The sequence below is a fragment of the Alligator mississippiensis genome, chromosome 3 (assembly GCF_030867095.1).
Source record: "Alligator mississippiensis isolate rAllMis1 chromosome 3, rAllMis1, whole genome shotgun sequence".
Classification (NCBI taxonomy): Eukaryota; Metazoa; Chordata; order Crocodylia; family Alligatoridae; genus Alligator; species Alligator mississippiensis.
In genome coordinates, this window is record NC_081826.1 from 256,470,984 (window position 1) to 256,496,943 (window position 25,960).

A 25,960-nucleotide genomic window follows, 5' to 3' on the forward strand; every position below is an offset into this window, starting at 1 on the left:
AGCTTGTAAACCATTTTAAAAAATTGCTAATGCAGTTTCTAAGGGTCTATCATATCCTAAAAAGAAATGCTTTTTACCTCCCTCCCCAGTTTTCCGTGGACCCTCCTGTTTGAATCTCTATCAGGCATCTAAAGAAAGAGTCTGTCATAAGCTTATTCTCATGGGGGCCTATATGAACTCCGGATAAGAGATGGTTTTCTTTGCTTTACATATTTTACATAGTATTGGTGACTCTATTTATTATGTTGTACAGAGATATAGCATCATAACTTAAAAGCAAACAGAATACATAGACACATGCAGGTTCTGTGCTGTATAGCCCGAATGAGATGCACTGGCTGGAAAGGGAGTGTTTTCAGGTGCCAAGGGTTAAACAAGATCAGATTATCCTTTCAACAGCCTTTGCCATCAGGTCTCTTCTGTAAATTAAAACAAACCTCCTCCCACCTTGGCAGAAACCCCAACAGAATGAATCAGAGAAAACAGCATTTCACTGTGAATTGCCCCAGGGGCAGAGGGGGCCTCACTAGCAGGGAGAGAGCACTTAACACATTCTCGCACCAGTGCCAGTGAATGAATTTGGGTCTAGTACGATTTTGGTTTCTGCATAAGCAGAATATTTTAATAGAAAAAAGAGGGAGACATGACCCAAAAATATAAAATTAACCTCTTCTGCGTCCTGCAGTCATAATGTGAATATATTTGTTCTCTTATGGCACTACGGAAGAATGCCTTGTCCTCAAGTTTCCTTTAAGAATAATGACTCAACTTGATCATCATATATAGCATTCGACATTAAAACGTGCAAGAAAAAGATTGATTTCTCTTGTCCTGTGGCAATAACTGAACATTTGTAAAAGAAAGAAAAAAAAGAAAAAGCCTTTTCTAGCTGTATATGTGGAAATAACACACTGAAATAATGGCTGTGAATTAAATAAAAGCAAAAAATACAAGTAACGCATAAATCACCTTTGCTGATGTATAGAACATGAAAATTATTTGCATGGGAAAGTCACTTTACAGGAATAAAGATAAGGAAGTATTGCAATACTGATTTGTAATATGATTAGAGAAAGTAACAGATATTTTTCCTACTGTGCATCATACCAGCACAGTTAAATTTTATACACCCACAAAGTATGTGTTGGGATAGATACTAATAATGTGGGAAAAAAGGATCTACTCTGCTTACATAATGGATATGTCCAATTTCTAAAGTGCACCGGCAGGTGATTTGTAATAAAATAAAAGTTGGGTTATTACCAAAAATATTCTTTCAATATGGTGTTGGAGACCTCTCTGTACAAATAACCCCAATCAAAAAATAATGCTTTCATTAAGCTACTGGAAAATACCCACCAGAAAAAAGGGAAGTGGGCAGGCCGATACTTGTCCACAAATTCTCAACTGGCACTAAAAACAGAAGTTTGATCATTTAACTCATTTTAGCATAAAAACTACTTGCCTATATCTGTCCTGTGGGAGCATCTAAGACATCCTTGAATGGATAAGGAACTGATTCTGCCAGAGGGTGTACAAAAACATAGAAAAAAACAACATAGTACCCCCAAAAAGACAAGACTCTCCATACTGGCACAATGGTTAACAATTATTCATCTCAGGACGTGTCTACTACACATCGCCCTACAGTGATGTAGCAATGTCCTATGTCGCCATATGGCACACTACAGCAATGTAGTGATCGCATGGGTCTACCCATGATCACCAGATTCATTACCACAGTGGTGCACTCCCCCAACTTATGGTGTGCCACTACAGCAATATAGCAGCAAAATTTACCTGTGTGCGACACACACACCACAGTAAACACCCATGCTGTGCTGTGCTTTAGTACTTTCAAAAGGAGATACTAAAGCATGGTGCCCTAGGGGGCGCAAAAACAAAGGCACCAGAGCAGCCTCCCACAGTGGGACCTGAGGCAGGGCTGACCCGCCCAAAGAAAGAAATGAAATGCCCTGAAAAGTACTTACCACCCCCAGAAGAAGTGGAGCTATGCCAAGAAGGGCTGCTGATAAGGTTCATCGGCTGCTTTTACTGCGGGCTGGGAATGGTGTCGGCAGATGACGTCAGCAAAAACCATTGCCTGGCAGATTTAAAAGCCGGCGGAGGGGAAATGGGAGAGGGGGCAGGAGTCAGAGGGTGAAGCTGCTCCTTGGGCTGCAACTCAGTAGGGTTGGCAGCTCAGCAGGGAGCTGGACAGAGACCTGCAGGAGGGGTCTCGACCCCATTAAAAGAATTACACACCCGACTTGGCAAGGCAGCTGGGCCAAGGAAGGACGGCATCGAGGGATCTCAAGGACCATAGGCGCTGGACCCATGAGTGGGGTGGGCAGAAGCCCGTACCCTGGTTATTCTGGTCTTTTCTTTTCTTTTAATTTTGGAAGGTGCACAGAGCCTGAACTGGGGAAGGAACCTCCAAGTGACTCTAAGTCAAGAGACAGAACTGAGGTAGCACAGCAGATGCCTCAGAGGGAGAACAGTTGCAGAGACAAGGACGGTCCCACACCCCACTGTCATCCGGGGTAAAAAGGTCACTGAGGGGTAGGCAGGGAGAGGACGAGAACATCAAAAGGGACAGGCTGGCAACTCATTATTCAGCGGTCCTGTGGGTGGGTGTATGGCTGGGGTGTAGGGGAGGTGAAGCCCCAAGAACGCCTGCAAAGGGCAGCACCTGGTCTGCTAGAATCTGTGAGGAGAAGCCCCACCACTGAAGAAAAGAAGACCAAGTCATAGCAGGCAAGTGTCGGGGCCTCCCTTGGGGGTGAACGCGACCCATCGCACAAGTCCTGGGGATGCACCCCGTGGCTGGAACCAGGTGTGTGCTCAAAGGTTGCTAGAGAGTGCCTATACAAGACCAGACGCGTGCACATGGTGCCGTAGTAATGTTGCCATACGGTGAAGTGTAGATGCACCCTCAGACACCCAAGGTTATCAATAGCAGGTTCATATATACTTCTGATGCATCCTTCTGCCCTTCTCGCACATATATAATGAAATAGTGGGTCAGTCTCCAAAAGCTGCATACAACTGCGTGCAGTTCTAGTCTTCACATCTCAAAAATGTTGTAGAATTGGAAGAGGTACAGAGAAGGACAACCAAGATGATTGGGGTATGGAACAGCTGCCATGCTAGGAGAGGCTAAAAAAGCTATATTCTTCAATTTGGAAAGGAGAAAACCTAGGGGGAATATCATAGAGGTCTATGAAATGATGACGATGTGAAGAAAATTAAATGGGGAACTGTTATTCACCAAGTTCCAGAACACTAAAACTATGGGGCACCCCTTAAATTAGCAGGAAGCAGGTTTAAAACTAACACGAGAAAGTATTTTATTTTATTTTATTTTGTGTAGTGTGTAGTTAAACTTGCAGAACTCATTGAAACACAAAGTTGTAGAGGCAAATAACTTAGCCCCTAGTTAGCCCCCCTTTCTGACAAAGGATGAAAATTCATGGATGTAAAATCTCATTATAGCTATTAAATGGAACATGGATGTATCCTCAGACACCATTAAACTAATGATGGTGGATGCCAAGGGGGGTAAAGAGGGGACAACTGACTCTGGATATACCCTGTTCATATGCTTTCCCTCTAAAACAGCAGTGCTCAACCTTTTTATCCAGTGGGCCAGATGGGCTCAGGTCCCTCCGTGAACCGGATGCAGCCGGTGGACCCAACCTGGTACCCAGGTGTGGCGGGACCCCATCTGGTCATCTGGAGCAGTACAAGGGGCAGTCTACACAAAATACAGCTGTGGGGGGAAAGGGAGGGCTAGGGAGAGGCATGACCCAGGCCTGTGCCGGGGGGTGGGGGGAGGGCTGTGGCCTGGCCCCAAACTTGCTAAGTGGGAGGAAAGGGGACATGGCTCAACCCCATGGGAGGCAGGGCCCAGACTGAAGCAAGTTGTGCAGGGGGAGGGGGCATGGCCCTACCCCAACCCAATCATACACAGGAAAGGGGGTGTAGCCCAGCCCTGATCTAACCATGTGGGGGGAAAGCCATGCCCCAGTTTCAACCCACCACTCGGTATTTGGGATTTTGACAGTGGGGAGAGGTAACAGGATTAACTGCCATCACTCCCCTGCTGACAAATTTCCAGACCCTTAGGGAGCCCTGAGGGCTGGATTCCAAAGCTCTGCAGGCTGCATTTCACTAGCAGACCAGAGGTTGAACACCCCTACTCTAACACTTATAATACTGTCACTTTCAAAAGCAGGATTGTGGTAGGGCACATTGGTGCCTGCCACTTTAAGTGCTGGAGCAGGCAGCAGCCAGGTGTTTGAGTAGGGCAGACATTTTGAAACCCAGGATAGATATAGGGTAAAACAGCAGTTTGCTGCTGGGAGAGAGACATCAGCCGGTGGAGCTGAGGCTCAGGAACAGCTTGGAGGTTTATGGGCTGGGGCTATGGGGACGGAGGAGGCTCCTGGTCCTGAGCATGACCTGAAATCACACCCTGTGGGGGATGGGTGGCCTGGTGGGGCTCCTAGTGGCGTGGGAGCCCCCAGGAAATGCCAAGCCAGTTATCACCCCAGTGAAAGGTGGACTGGGGTGCTTTAATAACCCCAGCTGCCACAGCTGGGTAGGTAACCATGCAGTAGGGCCTGAGAAGGTGGACACATGTAAGAGAGTGTGGGCTAATTGCTCAGAAGTCTGACTTGAGGTACCCTTGACTGATCAATGCTGGGGCCAGGACCAGAAGGGTCAAAAGGGCCAGGGGCCCACCGTGAGGGACACCCAGAGCCGAGGGCCTGGGGTTCCAATGGGACTTGGAGGCTACTATTAGGGCTAGTGTTGCAAGCGGTACACAAGTAAGTGCTAAAGTTTTTTTAAAAGACCCACTACTCAACAGTGAACATTTTTTTTAACCTATTAAAGGTAAATAAAAATGATTTTTTATACACTGTATGTTCCTTTATTATTCATATTCAAGTCCCTAACCCCAATTTTCCCATAAGCCTTTTGTCTCGCCAATCATAGTTTTGCCAACCACAGGAACTTTCAGGAACCTAACCCCCATGGCTGGCAAGGGAAACGTGTACTAAATTTGTTCTAGATACTAGTTATAGGGGAAAAAGCATTATCTGGCATGAGAATGGGAACACAGGAAAAATGTTGGTAAGGGTCATAGGCTCATTACAAGGAAGCTTCAAACTCCACCTTAGAAAGGACTTTGACAGAGTCCATATCACTAACTTAATCTGACACATTCAGATGTAAAAGTAACTCAAATCACAAGATGGCAAATTGCACTCTTTCAACTGGAATCGCTGCAGCTAGGGGGAAAAAAAAAACCTTTCCCTCCATGCAAGATGCCTGAAATGACAAGGCAGTAAGCAGCTCAAACAGCTTCTTTAGTTTATCAGTACCTCAGTACGAATAATTCAAATAACTTCTGAGTGGTGACTAAGATGTACTAAAGCCCACAAGAACCATAAAAAGAAAAAAAGTTTACAAATGTTGACCTACCTGTAGGTGCCGGTAGGTCAACAGACTGGCTTTGATAAGCTCCAAAAGACATAAGAATATTGCATAATTTGGACCAATGTGAGATTATTAAGATAATTACATCTTTACTAGGACATTTGTTATAATAAATACTGTCACGGTGGGGTCCTCGCGGAGGGCCGTGATCTCCTCGAGGTCCCTCGCTCCGTGTCAGGCCGGCCCAAGGCACCCTCTAATTCTCGCCCGCCACGTCTTGTTGGAAAAATATAAGATTGGGAGGCTGCCTTGTGTCTTCCCTGGGCACGGCTACTCGGGACCTGTCCCCGTGTGTTCCGGGACCCCTGGGGGTCTCCCAATACGGTGGGTGTTCCTCGGACACCCTAGCCTTATGGGCTATGCGTGGCTCCTACCAGCCCCTAATACCACGCCCCAAGCCTCGCAGATGTAATGGACGTTGTTAAGTCTGCACGCCCGCTTCCCGGGCCCCCTCTATGATCTAGCCCACTCTGGGCTTTCCCTGACGGTGTGGTCCCGCTCAGGGACTCTCTAGCAGGCCTCGGCCCTTCCCTGGCCAACCGCACGGATACCCTCTCTGACCCCGGCTCACCACGCTGCTGCTCCCTGTCTTCTCGGGGGCAACCGCAGCGCCCTGCCTCGGTCTGAGGGGTGTTGCTGCACTAGCCTGCGGCCAGGCTCGCTATGCCCGTCTCGGGCTCCTCAATATGGCCCCTCTCGGGCTCCTCAATATCGCCCCGCTCTAGGGCATGCCCGCCTCGGGCTCCTCACTAACACCCCTCTCCAGGGCTGCTCAGTAATTGCCCCTCTCCAGGGCTGCTCAGTAATTGCCCCTCTCCAGGGCTGCTCAGTATGGCGCTCCCCCTCTTTGGGGCTCGCCGTGCCCACACGGGGCTTCTCAATAATACAAAGTGGCGCTCCCCCTCTTTGGGGCTCACCGTGCCCACACTGGGCTTCTCAATTAAAATCGCCCCTCGCTCTGGGGCTGGGGTCTATGTACCCCGCATGCGATCCGGGGTCTATGTCCCCCCGTCTGCAACCTACTGGTTGCGCCCGCGACCCACTGGCCGCACTCCTCGCCGCCAGTTGCTCCTGCACTGGCGTGCAAGCTGCACCTTCACTGGCGCTGTGAAAATAATGCGCCCTCTTGGCGCTAGGGCACCCCACACTCTCTGGGGTCCCTATGATTGAGGCCTCCTCCAACCCCTACAGCCTCACCCAAGCCTCCGGGTGTAATATCACAACGTCAAAGCAAAACCACAAGCTCCTAGGCTGTAACACAACTGCAAGCTCAAGCCATCTGGCTGTAACTCAAACCCAAAGCCCTATGGCCATAACAACATTGCTCCCTATGACCATGGTACTTGCTGCTAGGCTCCTTTCCACATCCTCACTCCCAGAGCTCCTGCCTCCCAGGCTGCTGGCAGAGAACTGCTAGCCTGGCTTCAGCCCTGGGCTTCATAAGGGCCAGGCCCTGCCCCCTACAGGCAGCTGGCTCCGCTTAGTTGCTCCGGCAACCCGCAGCTGTGCTCAATTGGCTCTGCCAGGGCTCTCTCCCTGGCAGTTTCTCCTCTCTAGGAGCAGGCACCAGGGTGCCCTGCGACAAATACTAATAAAAATATATATATAAGCAGGTCTGCTGTGGCTGCAGAAGGTATCTTTTGCAATCCTTTTTCTAGACTCTGAACAGAAGCTTTTAGTAACTTTTTATTCAGGGGAGTAATGAAACAATCCACTTCATATGTCCTTTACTGAGATATTTTTATGCAGAGACCACTTTGAGGATATACTACAGATTTATTCAGTTTCCAATTGTCATCTGTCTCCATGCTAATCAGATTCCACACCTGCAGGGTTACCCTGATTCTTGATGTAAGAAGGAATAGCCCGGTAACCCATGTGAAATAGGGTCTTTAGTGTATGCCATGTTATAAATATCAGCCCCTGGGGTGAAAAATTAAAGTGCAGTAGCATTTTTTCATGACGCTGACATTTCCTAGCCATAAAGTGACAGAGTCCCTAGCACCTTCACTGAGATGAACGGGGCACACTTCTCATAGCTATTGTTTAAAGCTGTCTAGAAAATTAGGGAGGTGTAAGTGTATCTGTTTATATCACTTAACTTTTTAAACTTATCTCTACCATGATAAGAGCTAAAAACTATTCTACATAAAGTGAAAAGTTAAAGGAGGGAAAAAATGGAAAGTGGTTATGACAAACCAAGAATTATGAAGGCAGCCCACGGTTTGAGAGTGTCTGAGTTACTTGATGATAGCAGTAAAATAATTTACATATTTGTGAGTTATTCATCATCCAAAGAAACAAATTTCTAGGGACTGCAGAAATCTGACATGGCATTTATGCTGTATCTTGATTGGAAACAGAAGCAAGTTGTATTCGGGAATGGTGAGAGAAGTAAAAACATTGCAAAAGAAAGGGTCATCACACAACCAATCTGCTGAAGTGTCTTCTGATATAGAATCAGGATGCAATAAGAACAGTACAGAATTCTCCCAGTTCAGACTTTGTTATAAAACCCTGAGATAATCTAGACTAAATATCATTAAAAGACTTACTTGTACCTTTACAGAACTAAGGAGTTGAATTAGGATCCAACATATTAAGAAAACTGTCTGAAAACTAAAATAAATGTTAAGAATTTTAGTAGTAGGTGTCAGCTTTTTATCATCCAGGATTCAAAGCTAAAACTTTTCTAAAACATCAATTCTACAGCCTGGAAAGTTAAGAAAATATAAGAAATTTGTTTCTGCTACCCTTCTCTCCCTTTATTTATACTATCTTCTCAGTATAATCTAGAGGTGCACTGATATATCGGTCCATCTGGTATCAGCAATGATAAAAGGAAAATTGACTAAAAAAGAATCAGCTTCTTTTGGCCAATGTGGCCGATAATGTCACCAATAAATGCTGCATGCATGTGCATAGACGCAGCATGCGTGTCACCAGGAGGGCAGCCCAGCAGCTTGGAGATCAGCATCTGGCAAGTCTGTGGGAGGGGAAGGGGTGTGTGTGGTGGGTAGAACAAGGCCTCCATGGTGAAGGAGGGAGCAGGGCTGGGGCAACCCAGCCAGGGCAGAGTGGGGCATGGGGCAGTGTTAGGCAGCTCATCCAGGGGGTGAGGAGGGGGGTGGTTCCCACCCCTGCGCGTACCCCCGGGGAGCCATGGGGGAGCATGTTCCCTCTAGATTTGTGCATGGGTTCAGGGCAGGCTGCCCACTGCACACTTGGGGCCTGGGGCTGTGCTGGCTGCTTCCTGGCAAGGAGACTGGGCCAGGGCTATGCTTGGGGCAGGTGGGCAGCAGCAGCACTGGGATGGGGGGCTATGGGGTGGCTACAGGGAATTTTGGGGTGGCTGCAGCCCACCATGTAGCCCTCCTACTAGGAAGAGGCTGGTGCAGCCCCGGACCCTGAGCACTCAGCAGGCATCCTGCTCTCATCCCATGCACAAATCTAGGGTGCACATGCCCCCTCATATCTCCCCCAGGGGTGTGCACAGCACTGGGAGCCACTCCTTCACCCCCTGAACAAGCCACCTACAGCTCCATCCTGTACTCTGCCCCTCCCCAGCTGGGCAGCACCTGCCCCTACCCCAGCCCCACTCCCTCCCTCAATGTGGGGGGCCTCAATCTGCCCCCCCATCCCCTTTCCCACCCACAGACTTACTGCCCAGATGCCGCTCTCCAAACTGCCAGGCTGCATATCGGCAATCAAATCAGTATCACCTGATATGGCTGGTTAATAATCGCTCATTGGTATTGGCCCAAAAAATCTTTATCAGTGCACCCCTAGTATAATCTACATGACTACAATTCTTTCAAGAGCTAATACAGGTTTCCCTCACTTTATATAGTACATGTGTTCCCAGAAAATAGTGTGCAACTCGAATTTGCATAAAGGGAACCCAGTTTATAAGGTAACAAATAGGGATATATTCCCATGACGGTGAGGGAGGGAGCAAGTGAGGCTGGGGCTAGGGAAGGCGAGGAAGGGGGGTGATGCAGCCCAGTGGCTGCAGGCAGGCGGTGTCAGTTGCTCCCAGGGCTGCAGCAGGGACCAAAGCGGAATGAACTGTTAGTGGGTGCAGGGCGGTGGGGTGTGGCTCATGCTGCTACGCGCACCCTGGGACAGTTGCGGTCTGGGGGGCCGTGCCGGGCTCTTTCCAGGGAGCGTGTGCTCCTGGATCTGTTTGTGGGACAAGAGCAGGCTGCTGCTGCGGGCTGGAACTTTAACGTACTTTTTCCTCTAGTCAACCTCAATTTGTCCACTGTAAGAAAATTCCTTAGTGGTGAAAGAATAAACCAATCAAAACACCTAGTTAAATTTTACAGATTTCACAGACATTAGGGCTGGAAGGGACCTTGTGAGCTAAAGCAGGGTGACTTAATATGGGCACAGCATAGAAATAAAGGTATCTTTTTTTCATTTTGGCTTAAAATTTAAAACTTTTTAATTCTCCTTTGACATGAAAACTAGTTAGTAAGCAAAGTGGGACTGTATAAATTGGCACACTATAAACAACAAAAAAAGAATCATGGTTATTAAGAAGAATTTTTGGTTGGTAACACATTAGTGACTAAAATTATCTTTAGCAAGATTAAATATCCTGGCAACAAGAAGGTAATCAAAGGACCCTTCAAAACACAAAAGAATATGGTCATTTCTTATACAGCAGAAGACAGACAAATGCTATTGCAGATGTTGGACGGCAATTTGGGTAAGACTGAGATACCTCAGAATGCCACAAGCCATTGCTGGATAAGACAGCAATTAAGGACATTTAGAAGAAGAGTAAACTGTGATCACAGAAACTTATCAGCATTAACATCTTGCCTTTTATATTTTATATTAGTATAGTGTTAACCCACAAAAAATAAAAAAGTATCAGCCAAGTTGTTTACAAATAGATTTGCTCAATTTCAAACAAACGTAAAGCTAAGGTAACACAAGTGGGTAGACTTCCCTCTGGTCTGCGCCTTAGTATTTTGGGATACAATCATTTACACTGCATCAGGCTTCTACAAGCTTCTTTTAGATGTTTATGAAGGAAAATAGCATTGGTCCAAACAAAATATGTGATCCTTTGTAATTACAGAGTTTATTTACATAGTCTTACTCTTACCTGTTTTGAGTTGGTTAAATAAAGTTTGGCTCCCAAATTTAAAATTTGCAGCTTTACAAGATCATCTTCATTAGTGAAACTTTTAGCCATCTTTCTCAAAACATCAGGTGCAATTTTTGGGACTCGTTCACAATATTCTCCTATGAGCCAGAGAATGCTGGCTCTAGCCACAGGAACCTATTTGGGGGAAAAAGTTAAACAGCATGTCACAAAATAGTGTACTTTAAACCTCTCATGTATATTTATAAACATGAACATCCAGTAGCAAATGAATCAAATAGTATTTACTTCTTGTATTGTATCATAACCTAGAGTCCAACAAAGATCAAAGTCCACTGGGCTAGACACACTGTGTGCATACTTCATAAAGTCCTTGTGCACTTTTAAACTTGAATAATTTGGGTTGTGCACAAGAACTTTATGAAGACCCTGTATAATAATAGTCCCTACCTCAAAGAGCATTCAATCTAGAATATATAAAGGGCAGGAGTGGAAACTGAGGTGAATTGACTCGTCTATATTCATTGTGAAAGTTAGTGGCACAAGTCTACTGAGATGCAATCCAGCGTATAACCACTGGTCTACACCAGTGATGCTCAATTTTTTGGTCCGGCAGGCTAAATGAGCAGCGCTGGGGTGGGTCCATGAGCTGCATCCTGGGATCAACATCCAAACTGAGACCCACATTGCCTCAGCCTCTCACACCCAATCTATCACATGGGTACGTGCTATTCAACCCACAGGGCTCCCCCATGGATCTGGAAATTTAGTAGCAAGGGAACAGTAATTCAGGCTGCCTGCTCCCCTGTTGCCAAATTATCAGACCCTTGGAGACCCTGTGGGCTAGACCTGGCCTATGGGCCACAGATTGATCAACTCAGTCTATATCACTTCTTATTACACTATAATAGTGTGGCTTTTGGCATTATACCTCTCACTGCCTCTTTACAACCCATAAAGCATGCTTTTCTGCAATACAGCTCCCTAACTAGGGCTCAACAACAGAGGGAAAACACAAGAATTTCCCCGGTTAAGATTGCGGCTAGCCTTCCATAATTTCATTACAACTGATGTTATAATAAGGTACAATTTTTCAAGTTTGAAGCAAGGTAGACATGGAAGATGAAAGAAATCAGGACTGATCTTATCTTTTGATCATTTATCTGTTTTTTTGGTTGAACGATATAAAATGTTGGCAATTAAAAAGCAGTTCTAGCATGTGTTGTGGATCAATGCTCACTTTAAAAACATGGCACTGCCACAGCAAGAGGATGTGACAGGCAAGGGACCTCAAGGAAGGAGTAGGGAATTAGAAACAGTCATACCAAATGGACTGCAGTCACATGTTCTATTGTAAACAGCCAGACAGACATCTCAGGAAGAGGGCTACCAGGTGATATTCTATGGGATATGCCTCTCTTGAATTTCTCCCGTGTAGTAGGATAAAAAGTGTTTACATGTGCTTCCTGGAGTGAAAGAGTAAGGAAGCTATCTGGAGATAAGTATTTTATATCATTAAAAGCAAATACCATTGCTCTTGCTCAGCTTAGAAGCTCTGTTGAGACTACTGCTACTACAAGTCCTTAGAAAGGGACTTACTAAAGTTTCTTTTCTGGCTGTTACTTCCTTCATAACTTTTGCACTGAAGAAATGTCCGTATTCTTGCAAGGAATTTTCACTGGACTATTATGTAGATAGTTTAAACTGTAATTATTTAAACTGTGGAGTTTTTTGCCTTAAGAATATCCATTACATGGAAAAACTATATTCTCTCACATGCAACACTCCCTGGAATAAAAGACACACCTTGTTTTTGAAAGACAAAATGAAGAAAAAAGATCCTTCATTGTAATAAGTAAATGAGTAGCAGCAGGTGGGGAGCCAAGCATGTTTACTGTTCTGCTTTGTGTGAGTCCATGAAGATCTTTCTTACACTTTTACTCAGTAAGTGGAAGAAATTACTCTTACCATATTTCTTACAAACACGTGCTGTAATTTCCAGCAGCCAGTTTTTGGAAACAAAAGGGCATGTTGTATGCAAGCAAATACCATAAAACCAACCTGTGTTCACATTTTGTTTTTTAACCTATACTACCCATAAAGCCCCAGCTTAAACATTCTTTAGACAAACCCACATTTAAGTCAGAACTTTTGTGAGGACCACAGTACTGGGACCTAGCTTTGTAAACTCAAAGTTCTGCTTCTCACACAACAACCACCACCATGTTAAGCATGTGTTTTATTTTTCTTTCCAGTGATATGGTAATGATTTTGATATACTGCAAAAATATATGTGCATATATTCATATATATTATATATAAAAATAATTATTCTAAAAGGTGCACCAATACATTGGTCCATATTGTATCAGCACCGATAAAAGGAAAATTGACATTATCAACAATCAGCTTTTTTTGGCTGATGTGGCCGAAAATGTCACCGATAAATGTCCCACGTATGCATCCAGCTGCAGGATGCATAAGGTCAGGAATGCAGCTTGGCAGTTTGGAGAGCAGCGTCCAGCTGGTAAGTCTGTTGTGAGGAAGAGGCAGATCGAAGCCCCCGCAGTGAGGAAAGGAAGGAGTGGGGCTGGGGAAGGGGCAGGGGCAGGGTGCAGGACAGAGTCAGTGGCTCATTCGGGGGGTGCTGGGGAGGGAAGGGGGGGCTGCTCCCACCACTGTGCATGCCACCAAGAGGATGCCTGGGTGGCACATGCCCCCCCTGAACTTTTTGTGGGGCGAGGGCAAGCTACTGCTGCACGCTGGAGGCCAGGGCCGCTCTAGCCTCTTCCTGGCAGCTGTGCTTGGGCCAGCCCAGGGTGGGTGGCAGTGGCACTGGGAGGGGGGACTATGGGAGGGCTACAACCACTCCAAAATTCACCGTAGCCCCCCTCCCAGTCCACCGTAGCCGTCCTGCCCCATCCAGCCCGAGTACAGCCGCCAGGAAGAGACTGGAGCAGCCCTGGTTCCAAGCACACAGCTGCAGCCTGCCCTTGCCCCACACACAGATCCGGGGGGGTGGCACATGCCACCCATGCTTCCTCCAGGGCTGTGTGCACTGGGGGAGTTGCCCCCCACTCCCTATCCCCGCGCAACACCCAGATGAGCTGTCAGCTCTGTCTTGCGCCCTGCCCTAGCTGAGCAGCCCCTGTCCCTGCCCCACTTCTTCCCTCATTGTGGGGGCCTTGATCTGCCCCCCAACATGTCCCTTCCTTTCCCCACACCTCTTCACCCCAACAGACTTACCAGCCAGACACTGCTCACCAAGCTGCATATCAGCAATCAGATCGATATCAGCTGAAATGGCTAGTCAATAATTGGCCATTGGTATTGACCCAAAAACTCTTTATCAGTGCACTCCTAAATTATTCATTTTATATATATACACAATCTTTCACACACACACACACACACACACACACACACACACACACACACAGAGTGACAGAATTGCAACAGGAATGCCAACTCTGAATTTCCTATATTTTATGCATTTAAAATCCCAAGTATAGTATAGTATTAACTAATTCGTAACAGTGACCTCTTTCTTGCCACTTTAATTATATTATGTCAAAGACTAAAAATTTTAACAAAAAATGTATTTTCCTGTGGTATCACCATAATTAACTAATACATATATAATATATTTAATCAAGAAAAGATACATATATAATTTACAGATGTTTGACATTCATTTTAAGGATGAATTGGAGAGCAGGGTTAGGGAAGAAATTTAGCTCAGTACTCTGCTGAAAACAAGCAGAGGGGCAAAACAATAGGAGGAAACTTTTTCATTCTGGAATACAGAGTAAGTCTTGAGAAAGATTATTCAGAATAGCAAGTTTGAGTCTCAATGACAGAACAAATTCAATAGTGAGTTATTACAAGGTAATAAACAGATGTAGATACTGATTTTTAATTATACACATTCACAAAAAATGGTGAATACAAATAGATTCTTAGTTAGCTAGGGAACAGATGAAAAAAGTCCAAGATATTTTATGTTATACCTCATGTTGCTGCAAATATAAACACCAACAAAAACAAAACCAAATGCATTAAAGGAAAACAAATAGATGGTGGCAGGACAGAGTACAAAATTCTACCAAAAAGCTAAGAGATAAATGCAAAGTCTAAGCACTGCAATATCTAAGCTAGGGTTAATATAATTCCAAAACAACATCATCAGGAAGTCAAAGTCTTGAGTCATAGCATATTTTTCTGGTCACCGTGACTACATCATTTTTAAATTGTTTTGAACTCTACAGGATGATAGCAAGGAAGAAGATATTGAACAACTGCCAAATGAAAAAAGTTTTAAGCACAATAAGAAAATGTATTGCTGCAATGTGGTAAGACTGATGTCATTACTGTACACTTATTTCACACACGAGAGAGGTTATTTCTGATGTTCCAAAGGTTACACCGCATTAAGACCTTACTCCCAATCTATTATTTTAAATTGGGCTAAAGAATAGTAATTGAGTGGTATATTACATTTTCTAGTATGGGAGCAGTTCAAGTTGCCCGCTATACAGATAGATACCTCTAAATAAGAATATATAGGCAACTTCAGATTTCAGTTATGCTAGATTTATTTTTCTTAAATATTTCATGACATGCTTGTTAAAAAATTAGAATTCTACAAGAGATCACCAACTAGCCCACTTCAGATAGTTGTCTACCAAAAAACACGTTTTGCTTTATAAAAGAAACACAAAAGGAGAGACTCATGCAGGCAAAGCATTTCAAGAATACTGTCATTAAACCAACAGAATTCAATGTAATGCCTTTCCTGGATTAAACATGATTTTAAAAGTTGAAGCCATGGGAATGTATAAAAAATACTACTTTATTCTTCCCAATTTCTTCCTTCTGTTAAATTAAGACTCTTCATACAGTGTAACCCATACGGCAAAAGATATGGCCACAATTTTTTTTAAATTGAAACTATAAGCTAAACAAGCAGGAAGCTCCATCTGAACAACTGACAGCAATATCAACAGAAAAAGTCTCATGAGTTTTTTTCCCCCTCTTTTAACCAAGGAGGCTAGCTTGCTATGCAAATAGTGTCTATATTAAACACAGTTTTGTGCAATGAGGATCAATATCAATTAGAGACTTTTTGAATCAACCCCTGAATGGAAGCCATTTAAATGAAAAGTATATATGGAACTGATGACCCAGTGTTTCCGTGTCAGTGGATTCGGTTGGGGTCACAATCACATAATATTTTCAGATTTCTTTTCCTTTGCTTAAGCCTCTCAGTCCTCATCCACCTAATAGCAAGCATACGATGCTGCAGACATTGTTTTTGAATGGTTCAGAATGCCCTGAAAACAGCAAACGAGAAATGAAGCCACTTCTAGTCCTTCATTGCCTTTTCCACTACAGCATAAATAGGGACCTTGAATTGACAAAAATGCAGGAAATAATACTTTCATTATGTAGCCCTACTTTGCATTATCCTCAAAGGCAAACGGGATTGTAAATTACTTTGCCTGATGTTTTATTCTATATGCCCTGAGCAAGTGGTTAAGTGCACTTTTCAAACCCTAGTACTAGAAGGCAGTTTCTACTGTCATTTTAACCCATTAACTTGTCTGCAAAAACCAAACCAAACCAAACCAAAACAAAAAACAATAAGGCCTTGGTTGCTCACAGCAGTTAGAGAAAGACATCTAAAAAGATTTTACAGATCATTCTGTAAGCAACTCAATTTAAAAGCTATTGTGCTTGAACTTCTACCTTATTGTACAACATACTTTTTAACGCAAATCCTGCAAATACCAATTTTATTTATTTAAATGTGTCAAGAAAGGAATCACACAACAAAGAGCAAATTAGACCTAATGATCTGCATTCACATGCAGTATGTTATAAAATGTGGTTGTGATTAGTGATGTGGAAGAATAGAATGGTTATGGCAAAATATCCAACAGTCAGCTAGAGGAAGGGAAGCACACAAATGTAGTCTACTCCTGTTCAAGTGCTAGGTTTGGTTTTCTAAGCAAATGTCTACACAGCCTCTGACAAGTCAGTAACCCACACAGAATCACACCCTGCTCACTGGTTACCAGTCAGCATAAGCCAAACCCCATAAATTGGGCAGAGTAGCTGATTAAGGATAGCTTAGAGGCATGCTCAGGGCAGCACAAACAAGCTGCCTAAATTCTGGACTTTGGTATACAATGAGCAAGAACAAATAGGAATGTGTGCTTCTCCATAGTGCTCCAGGGCCTGCCACAGAGGTATTTCAGACATGCTCTAAATCAGTGGGAACCAGCCCTTTTGGCAGATGTTCTACAACAGGGCGGGCAATTATTTTAGGCAGAGGGCCGCTTACTGATTTTCGGCAAGCCATCACCCCAGGGCAGATTAATATTAATTTTCTAAATTTTTTAAGGGCTCCGCGGGCCGGATAGAATGGCCTGGTGGGCCGCATCTGGCCCCCAAGCTGCGTTTTGCCCACCCCTGTTCTACAAGGTAAGCTGCACACTTTCCCCTAGTGCCAATCTGATGCCCTTCCACTGTTGCTTAGCTTTCTGCTCCGTGCCCAGTCTGTTGCTGCATTTCCTGATCCCTCCCTGATGGGTCACATGCCACAGGTTGGCCACTGCCCTAAATGGTCTTTTGAAAACCATGAGACATTTCAAGGACTTCTATATTACATAAATCCCCGCAACAGCAAATTCTTTAAAAGAGGATACTGTCCCCTCTTCCCATTCTCTCTAGTCTAATACCTTTTTAAATTTAAGTTTCCACCTCAAGAATGTTTCAAGTCTGGTATTTACCATGATACAGTATCCCAAAAGCAAGACACATTCAAAAGAAAAGTTACTAAAACCATTGAATTGAAAAGAGACCCATTGTATATGGAGAGTTTTAAATTAAGAGCAAGATGCATTAAGTCACAATTTATCTAGAGGTTTACAAAACTAATTAATAAAATTTATTCTAAGGCAGGACAAACTGTTCTGGCTAGAATATGAAACAGTCTGAATGAACTATAAAGTCTACCCAAGAATTGAGAGAAAGGAGATATTAAACATAAGCAACCAGCCAGGATAAACCCTGCACTCTAGGAGCCCATACCTGAAATGCAGCAATAAGGGATAATCAGGAGAAAATAGTGTAGTGTATCATTTTTGGGGAGGATGGGCAAGGAAGGGGGATTGATGGTGGATATCAAAACCTCCCTTAATACCTATTCTATGAAAAGAATCACACTTGCTAGCTGCCATGTGGGTCCCTCCTGATGCTACACGTCAGGGTGTTTTTTAGCCTTCCTCAGAAGCATTATGTGTTGGCTGCAACCAAGGCAGGGGATTTGGACTGAGGCATGCCAATGCTCTTGTTGGGACTAAACCTGGAAGTTTCTGGCTAGAGGGTCTTGCCCTTCTGCTCAGTCGGTCTGATTGCCATGTTTGGGTCAGGAAGGAATTTTACCCCATGGTCAGATTGGTACAGACCATGGGATCTCTTTAGCATATTATAACAACCATGGTCAGAGCAAAAGGTTATATTTTGTGGTTGTGTCAGGGTTGACAGTGTAGCTTTGCTAATAGGTTAGACAATGGATGTGTGTAAGATGGTTTGGGTAGGTATGATTCTGCCTCAGGCAGGATTAGATAACCTGAGGACGAAGCAAAGACACTCAGAAAGCCTTAGGTTGAATTGATTCAATCTTTGTAGGTTAGTCTAAGCTGCCTAGACTGAACCGATAGGCAAGTGAACAGACATTCACTTTCGATTCTGGAAATGCAGCCACATGCCTGCAGAGGCCCAGGCCAGAATCTGGTGGAGGAGGTGGGTGGGGGGGAAGGCACTGGAGCACGCCTCCCTGCTCTACTAAAACAGACAGGTTGGGCCAAGGCTAGCCTGCCCACCTTAGGGGGGGGGGGAGGAGGAGGGTTTGCAGGGGATAGCAAGGCATCCTAGAGGACTGAGAGTTAACTTGAATCTGGAGGAGATCTGGGCTAGAAGTTCAATAAACTGATTTAACCTAAATCGGTTAAATCTGATAGTACATTCATCCAGTTTTATCTTAAACTGGTTTCAACCATTTGGAAAGCAGATTTATGTGCATTGAACTTCTATAATTGGTTTCCAATCACCTACACTGATTTATGCAGAATTTCTGTTCCTAGGAGGTCCCTTCCAGCCCTACTTCTCTGTGGTCCTGTGGCATTCAACCTTCTCCCCCAACCCACAGTTATTAATGCTTCCTAATCTCTCCTATAAGTGATTTACAGTACAATCCTTTTCCAAGTTTTAAACTCTTCAGTGCTAAGTACATACACCCTACTCTCTACCTAAGCTGCCAATTCCTTATATTGTCTTCACCCCACAGACAAATGTTCCTTCCTGTCTCCAGAATGAAAACCAGCTAGGAGATCCATCTCACATGCAAGTGGTACACTTTAAAAGATTTGGTAAAAGTCCTTGAAACAGGATGATAGGAGCGAAGTGCCTCCCATATGTAGAAAAGCTGTCTTATTGATGTTACAGGAAGCAAAATAATGGAAAAGTAGGGAGTTTCCAACATACATACTTGTAGACAAATTCACTCCTTCCACTTTGAATTATAACAGTGCTGTCCAACTGGTGGCCTGCAGCTCACAATGGGAAGCTCCTACACCACTGCCACTCCCCCCACCACTTCAGCTGCAATAGCAGCTAGGGTCCCCAGGCTCCCTCACCCACCACTGGAATCCACTTCCTGCCCCTGCCCCACAGGATGGCACAGTATGGTACAGTGCAGTACAACGCACTGCACAGCAAGGAGCCCATGGCCAAAGCTGAGGAGCAGGCTGGGGTGTCTGCGCACACAATGCTTCCAGGACAAGGGAGGAGAGGGGCAGCTAAAGGTAGGGGTGGGGTGGGGGCATGGCTGCCTGGTGTGACTTGTGCAGTGTGGACTCTGGCACTTGGAAGCTGGACAGCTCTGAATTACAATATACTCCATTTAAGTACACAACTTCAGGACTGAAAAAGGCTATGCACTTAATCAGAGCATACACATCTCCAAAATTCATATACAAATTAACTACTGAACAGCCTGTACTAAGCTCTTCACAAGTCAAGACTCAGTACCATGTTTCCCAGAGTACCTTATCCCTAAGAACTACCTTGAAATTGAAAGACCCAAATCAGTTCAAGGCTACTTTAAGAGACTTAAAATTGGTGAAACTGACAGAAGTAAATCAAATATGCAGTTGAAAATGCAAAGTAGAGTGGGTCTAAAGAGCACTTATACATTTAAATGGTTTGTATGTTTACCCAATATGCAGAAAACATGTTTGCTACAAGTAAGAAATAGAAAATATTGGGACCAGCATAATATTATGCAGGTAATGCAGTTGTCCCCTTGTCATTCCATGAATGCATGGCAAAATGTGTGATTTAGGGATTGGGGATCAAATCCCAGTTGCGCAATTACTATCTGCTGGTGCAAGGGCATCGTAAGAGCATGATCCCAGGCTCCCCCTGTACCAGCAAGTTGAAAGCCAGGCTCCTGCAGCCCAGCATGAACCAGTGCAGTCCTGGGGCTGGGACCAACAATTAGCTGACTCCAGTGCAGTCCTGGAGTTGGATGAGCTGTCAGTCTAGCCCTGCCATCAGTTCAATTTGAGGTGCAATGGAAACCAGCCACAAAAAAATTACACATTTTCTGGAATACAGAAAATATATATTTTCCCATTTTTTCACCCCATTAATTGCTTGAACATGTGGATGGATTACTATTTAAAATGAGATTAACAGCTTAATTGTGTCTTAAATATAACACCTACTGGGGTTCTTAGAAGTCCCTACTTTACCTATGACTTGTATGTATGGACACAGTCTTTGTGAGTCTCTCTTTTTTACCTTGTATTATTATCACTGTAGTGTTTCCCTGTGGCCTTTCCCCCCCTGCTTTCTTCCCCCTCTCTTCCCTGTTTTACTTTTTGGTTTTTCTAATTTCTACCTATTTATATTTTCACTGACATCCTGTCACACTTCCTGCATCCCTCCTTCATGTTTTCCTGATCTATTAATTTCTTTTTCACTCACAGCTTCCTTCTACTTTATATTCTATTACTGCTGTCTCCCTTTGGCCTTTTTTTACCCCTGCCTGCTTCCTCCTCCCTTACCTGTTTTACCTTTTATCTAATTTCTAACTATTTACATTTTCACTGACATCCTGTTACACTTTTAGCTTCTCTCATTTCTTGGAGTCTCAGAGCAGCAGAGACTCCCTATGCCTGAAGAAGGGCAACTCCGCCAAAAAGCTTGCCTAAAACTTTTTTCCCCAGCTATTCATTTGGTCTAATAAAAGATATCACTCAAAGAATCTTCCCTGGACACACTCAGGAAATTAAACCTCTGCATGGACACTTATTCAGAAACAAAGTAGCAGTTATTCTATTTAATTTAACCCACTTATGAAGCAAATTAAATTGAACCAATGACACACTAACTCTGAATGAGGGTGTACACACAGGGTTTAACCAATTCACGTTAAAAGTTAAAGTCAGATTCATTTTCTTAGATGTTCCACTTTGATTATTAGGTCTTCTAAGTAGAGACATCCTTATGAATTCAAACAGTGGCTAGCACAATAAAAGGTAGATCCCTACAGAACTACTGCAATATCAACCCCAACTAGCAGAGGGAAAAACTACAAAATGTATGTAAGTACTACGGTGGAATTTTAGAAGAGAATCAAAGTTTAGGCTACTCGTGTGAAAAGTACACAAATATTTGTACAGTTTTAAGAAGAATGACAGGAAGCATGCATTTGCCAAGGAAAATATTTTTAAACTAGGTAATTGCTCTCTCAGTACTTTGGAATAACAAAAAAATCTCATCATTTATGGAGAAAGTACTGATCCCATCAACACCTATCACTGTCCTACAGCACGCTTCCAACTACAGGGTGATATACAACACTATCTTGACAAGTGATTTTTACCTATAAAGTGCTATGAGGTATGGTAACAACCTTTGTGTTAAAAGGGAACACCCAGCTAATACACGAAATAGTTCTCTATCTCATAATTCACTGAATATTAAATTGTAAAGAAGTGATACTTCAATGTCTAATTCAAGTTTAACATGGCTCGCAGCAAACACTACCTTTTATAATAAGCTGGGAGTATAAGAGTCTCTTGTTTAATATTTTCAAATACTAATCACAACCATTATTCAGTTGTATTTTTTGAAGCATGTGGAAGAAGTGCTTGGCATATATATGGTATTCAAACTGTACTAAATAATATTTACACAGCCAAACATTCAACAAAAACATAGAGAGAGACACGGGTCCTGCCCTGAGGAGTTTACAATCCAAATTTAGAGATGACACAAGTTTTAACAAGCAGAATAGGGCCAAAAGAAAAGAATGATTTTCAAGAATAACCTATGATGAATTCTGATCATTCCAAAATGTGAATTCGATATGGAATTGCTATACAAGGCATGGACTTGCACCAAAGGGTTTTGGTTTTGTTTATAAATGGTGAATCATAATTCTCTAGTCATTTGTTATTGAACTTCTTATTCCTGTTTTGTAATTTGTCAAGTATATTTGGCATGCTGTCCCATTACAATCTAAATTGCTTCAGATGCTCTTCCACAAGAAAGAGTAAATTTCAGATTAGATAATACCTCAGAGAAACATTCTTATAAAGGACTTTTCTTCCTAAGTACAGGGTTCATTATGTGCCCCATCACCGAGCATGACCACTGGCCTAACAAGTGAAATTCATAACAACATTAATACAAATAATTCTGGATCCTATGTCAAAATGGTATACTATCCAGTTTGTGGCCATGACCAACTGAAATACCCTGACAAAAAATAAATTAAACATGCAGAATAGGTAGAAGATTTCTTTTCTACTGCCAAGTGTTTTCTTTTAACTTAATTCCTCTCATTTATTTTTGTCATCCTTTACATAGTGTAAAATTTAACTCCAGTACTAGCAAGGACAATATATATATTTGCTCAGCTTGCATCCCAGCTCAATGTAGTTAAACACATTTGACTGATTTTCACTATGTCATGAAGGTTATGCAGATGCCAAATTTCTTTTCAAGTCAGTGGTATATTCTTCTTTCGCTAATTCTTCCAATTAGTGAAAGAAGAATATACCACTGACTTGGAATATAGGAATTGCAATACAGAATATAGGAATTGCATTTGGAAGAGTCCCTTAGATTCTAGTTCTTATTATCATTTAGGCTAGAAGACAGTGGTGTCCCCATCTTCTACCAGTAACATTTGCACCACCTTTATGGAATGTGACCATTTTAAACCCTTACCATTTCTCTTTTATAGTGGAAAATACGAGGCAGAGTTCTTATTTTGGCTCTCAACTTAATCTGAAGTAAAAATGTGAGTCTCTTTCCCATAATAAGCTAAATATTTAGAACACAATTGCACAGAAAAATAAAGTGAGGGAAACAAATTCATTTCTAGTTCTTACATTATGCTCTTTGGAAGTCCTGGAGTTATTCATTGAGCATATTAAAAGGTCATAGGAAAAATCCATGTTTTAATGCACTATTTGAAAAATAATACATGATCAGGTCATTAAAGACTAGATCTTACTAGGTAACAATGAGGACAGTTACATTAATGCATGAAATCTCAACTTGTCATTACCTGGACCTTTGAGAGCTTAGCTGTACATTCTTTAAATTCTCTTAATATAATGTAATTGAATTTCCTTTAACTGATTAAGGAAAAGATTATCATTTGAAACTACTTGGCCACACCACAGAATAATCTATACCACAGAGACCACTGAATGTGAAAAGGCAGTAGGACTCAACAGTCAGCTTTCCTCTTGATGATCCAGCATGCTTGACTCCAACCAACAAAATTAAAATAAGAAAACTCCTATCATGAGTATAGCACAATAACTTTTCAAAAAGCATCAGCCATTTTACTTTCAAATCTAGGATAAGTCCTAAAGAGCCTGGGAACATGTAGTCTACCATATCAGATTGAACAGATGGTACATATAGTACAAAGGAAGTCACACAGTGCATACTCTGTCCATAATAGAGATTTGTTAAAAACTTGCAGTCAGTGAAGAGCCCAGATCACTCATTAAATCTAAAGTACAAGGATCTTTTATTTCTCTCTCCAGTAAAGTGAGGAAGAGGAATCGTGTGTCTGCTAGTCAAAAGGCCAAGGAAGGAGGCAATAGGTTAATCACAGTTATTCTTTTATCTTCTGGGGAAAAGTTTTAGATTCCTATGCCAATCCTTGAGAAACATCTAGCTCTTATCACATGCAAGCCTCACCTTTAAGCTCAGCAATTCCCTTATTTCAGTGCAACTCAGAAACAATGGCAGTTCTTGATCACAAACACTGCTATGATCTTCTGAAAATCTGACCCTGGCCCTAATGCCAATTTGAAAGTTAAGATGAAATTATTCTCTCCTATTCTATCCAAAGCTGATCAATGAAAGCAAAATACTTGTGGGGAGCTCCCAGTTGCACAATATCAATGATATTTCAGATACTTACCTACCAAATGCGTCTGATGTTGTTATTCCCCATAAGATTAGATTGAATCCAATCCTACTTGGATGAGCATGTTTTAGCCAATGCTACATTCCAGCTACTGTGCACTTTCTCTTGTTCCTTAATATTTGCCTAATCCAAAGAGTCACAAATATAACATATCCAATATTTCAGTTTATGAAATCACACTGCTATTTAATAGTGCTTAATTAACATTTTATTATTACTCTTCAACCTGTGCATGTCTTAACCTGTTATAGACAGCTCAATGAAGACCAGAGCTTAGTGTGAAGCTGTCAAAGTAAATAAAGGTATTAGGATGCATCAGGAATAAGATAGAGAATATGGAATGTGTTAGATCATTATATACCAGTAAATCAAAAGTATAAATATAGTGAGTGGTTTAGAGAAAGGTACATTCTGTTCTCCCTGTCTCATTACAGGGGAATAAGGAAACATTAAAAAGAAATTAAAAGGTAACATATGTAATTATTAACCAAAGAAAATTACTTTTTATAGAAATGCCTATGGAACCCATTACCACACAACACGTCACAGAAATCAAGTATCCAATAACATTTAAAGGAGGATTGGTGACTCGTATGAAAGGGGTAAGCTCATCTCAAACTACTTGAAATCAATAGGTTTCTTTCATTTTCACCCAAAACGACTTGTACGGAATAGTCGGAAACATGACCAGTAGGTTTCTATGATCAGGTTAAACATCTACGACCAGGTTACTCACCACCTGGATAAAGGAGATGAGGTCAACATCATTTATTTGAACTTTAGGAAGGCCTTTGACTTGGTGTCCCATGAGACTCTCAAGGTAAAACGAGGGTAAAACAACGGAACGGTCAGATGGATGCAAAACTGGTGGTAGGGTTGGACCCAGAGAGTACTAATAGACAGATCTGTGTCGACCTGACAGAAAGTAGGCAGTGGGGTCCCCCAGGATCAGTACTTGGAACAGTACTGGACACGGTGCTTTTCAACATCTTCTCCAGTGGTCTAGATGTGGGGTGAAAAGCACACTGGCAAAGTTTACTGATGACGCTAAGCTGTGGGGAAGTGCGGCCACGCATCAGGGTAGGCTGACAATCCAGGCAGACTTGGATAGATTAGTTAGATGGGCGGACCAGAACCAGATGCTGTTCAACACCAAGAAGTGTAAAGTGCCCCATCTGGGGAGGAAAAATCTGCAACAAACTTAGACGCTTGGTTGTGCTATGCTAGCTAGCACCACATCTGAAAGGGACCTGGGGGTCATAATTGTCAAAATGAATATGAGCCACTAGTGTGATGCAACAGTTAGCAGAGCAAACAATACACTGGCATACATCAACTGATGCATCTCAAGCAAAACTAAGGCAGTTATTCTCCTGCTCTGCTCAGCATTGGTGAGACCGCAGCTGGAGTACTGTGTCCAGTTCTGGGCACCACACTTCAAGAAGGATGTGGAGAAGCTTGAGAGAGTCCAGAGTAGAGCCACTCATATGATTAGAGGCCTGAAGAGCAAGACTTATGAGGAAAGGCTGACAAATATGGGACTGTTCAGCCTAGAAAAGAGAAGACTTCAGGGGGATTTGGTGGCAGCTTACAGATATATCAGTAGAGAGTATCAGGGGCTAGGCAAACAACTATACACCAAAGCGTCCCAGGGGAAAACCAGGAGCAACAGTCAAACCCCTAGAAGAAGGTTTCAGACTGGATACAAGGAAAAACTTCATGGTTTGTGTGACCAGACTCTGGAATAGACTCCCAGCATGGGTGGTGCAAGCACCTACTCTGGAGATGTTCAAAAGGAGACTGGA

At 43.0% G+C, this 25,960-nt stretch overlaps 1 protein-coding gene across 6 annotated transcripts in view; it reads right to left on the minus strand.

Moving 5' to 3' along the window:
• The window catches only part of AP3B1 (adaptor related protein complex 3 subunit beta 1), a 287,301-nt gene that overhangs the window by 108,843 nt on the left and 152,498 nt on the right, over positions 1-25,960 (minus strand). For 4 of the 6 annotated variants that reach the window (XM_019482176.2, XM_019482169.2, XM_059725108.1 and 1 more), the window contains 2 exons: positions 11,950-12,090; positions 10,625-10,801 (listed from right to left, as the gene is read on the minus strand). In XM_019482176.2, coding sequence (XP_019337721.1) covers positions 10,625-10,801; positions 11,950-12,090 — 318 coding nt within the window. The remainder of the gene's footprint in view (positions 1-10,624; positions 10,802-11,949; positions 12,091-25,960) is intronic. The other 2 variants (XM_006261568.4, XM_019482183.2) reach the window with 1 other exon arrangement.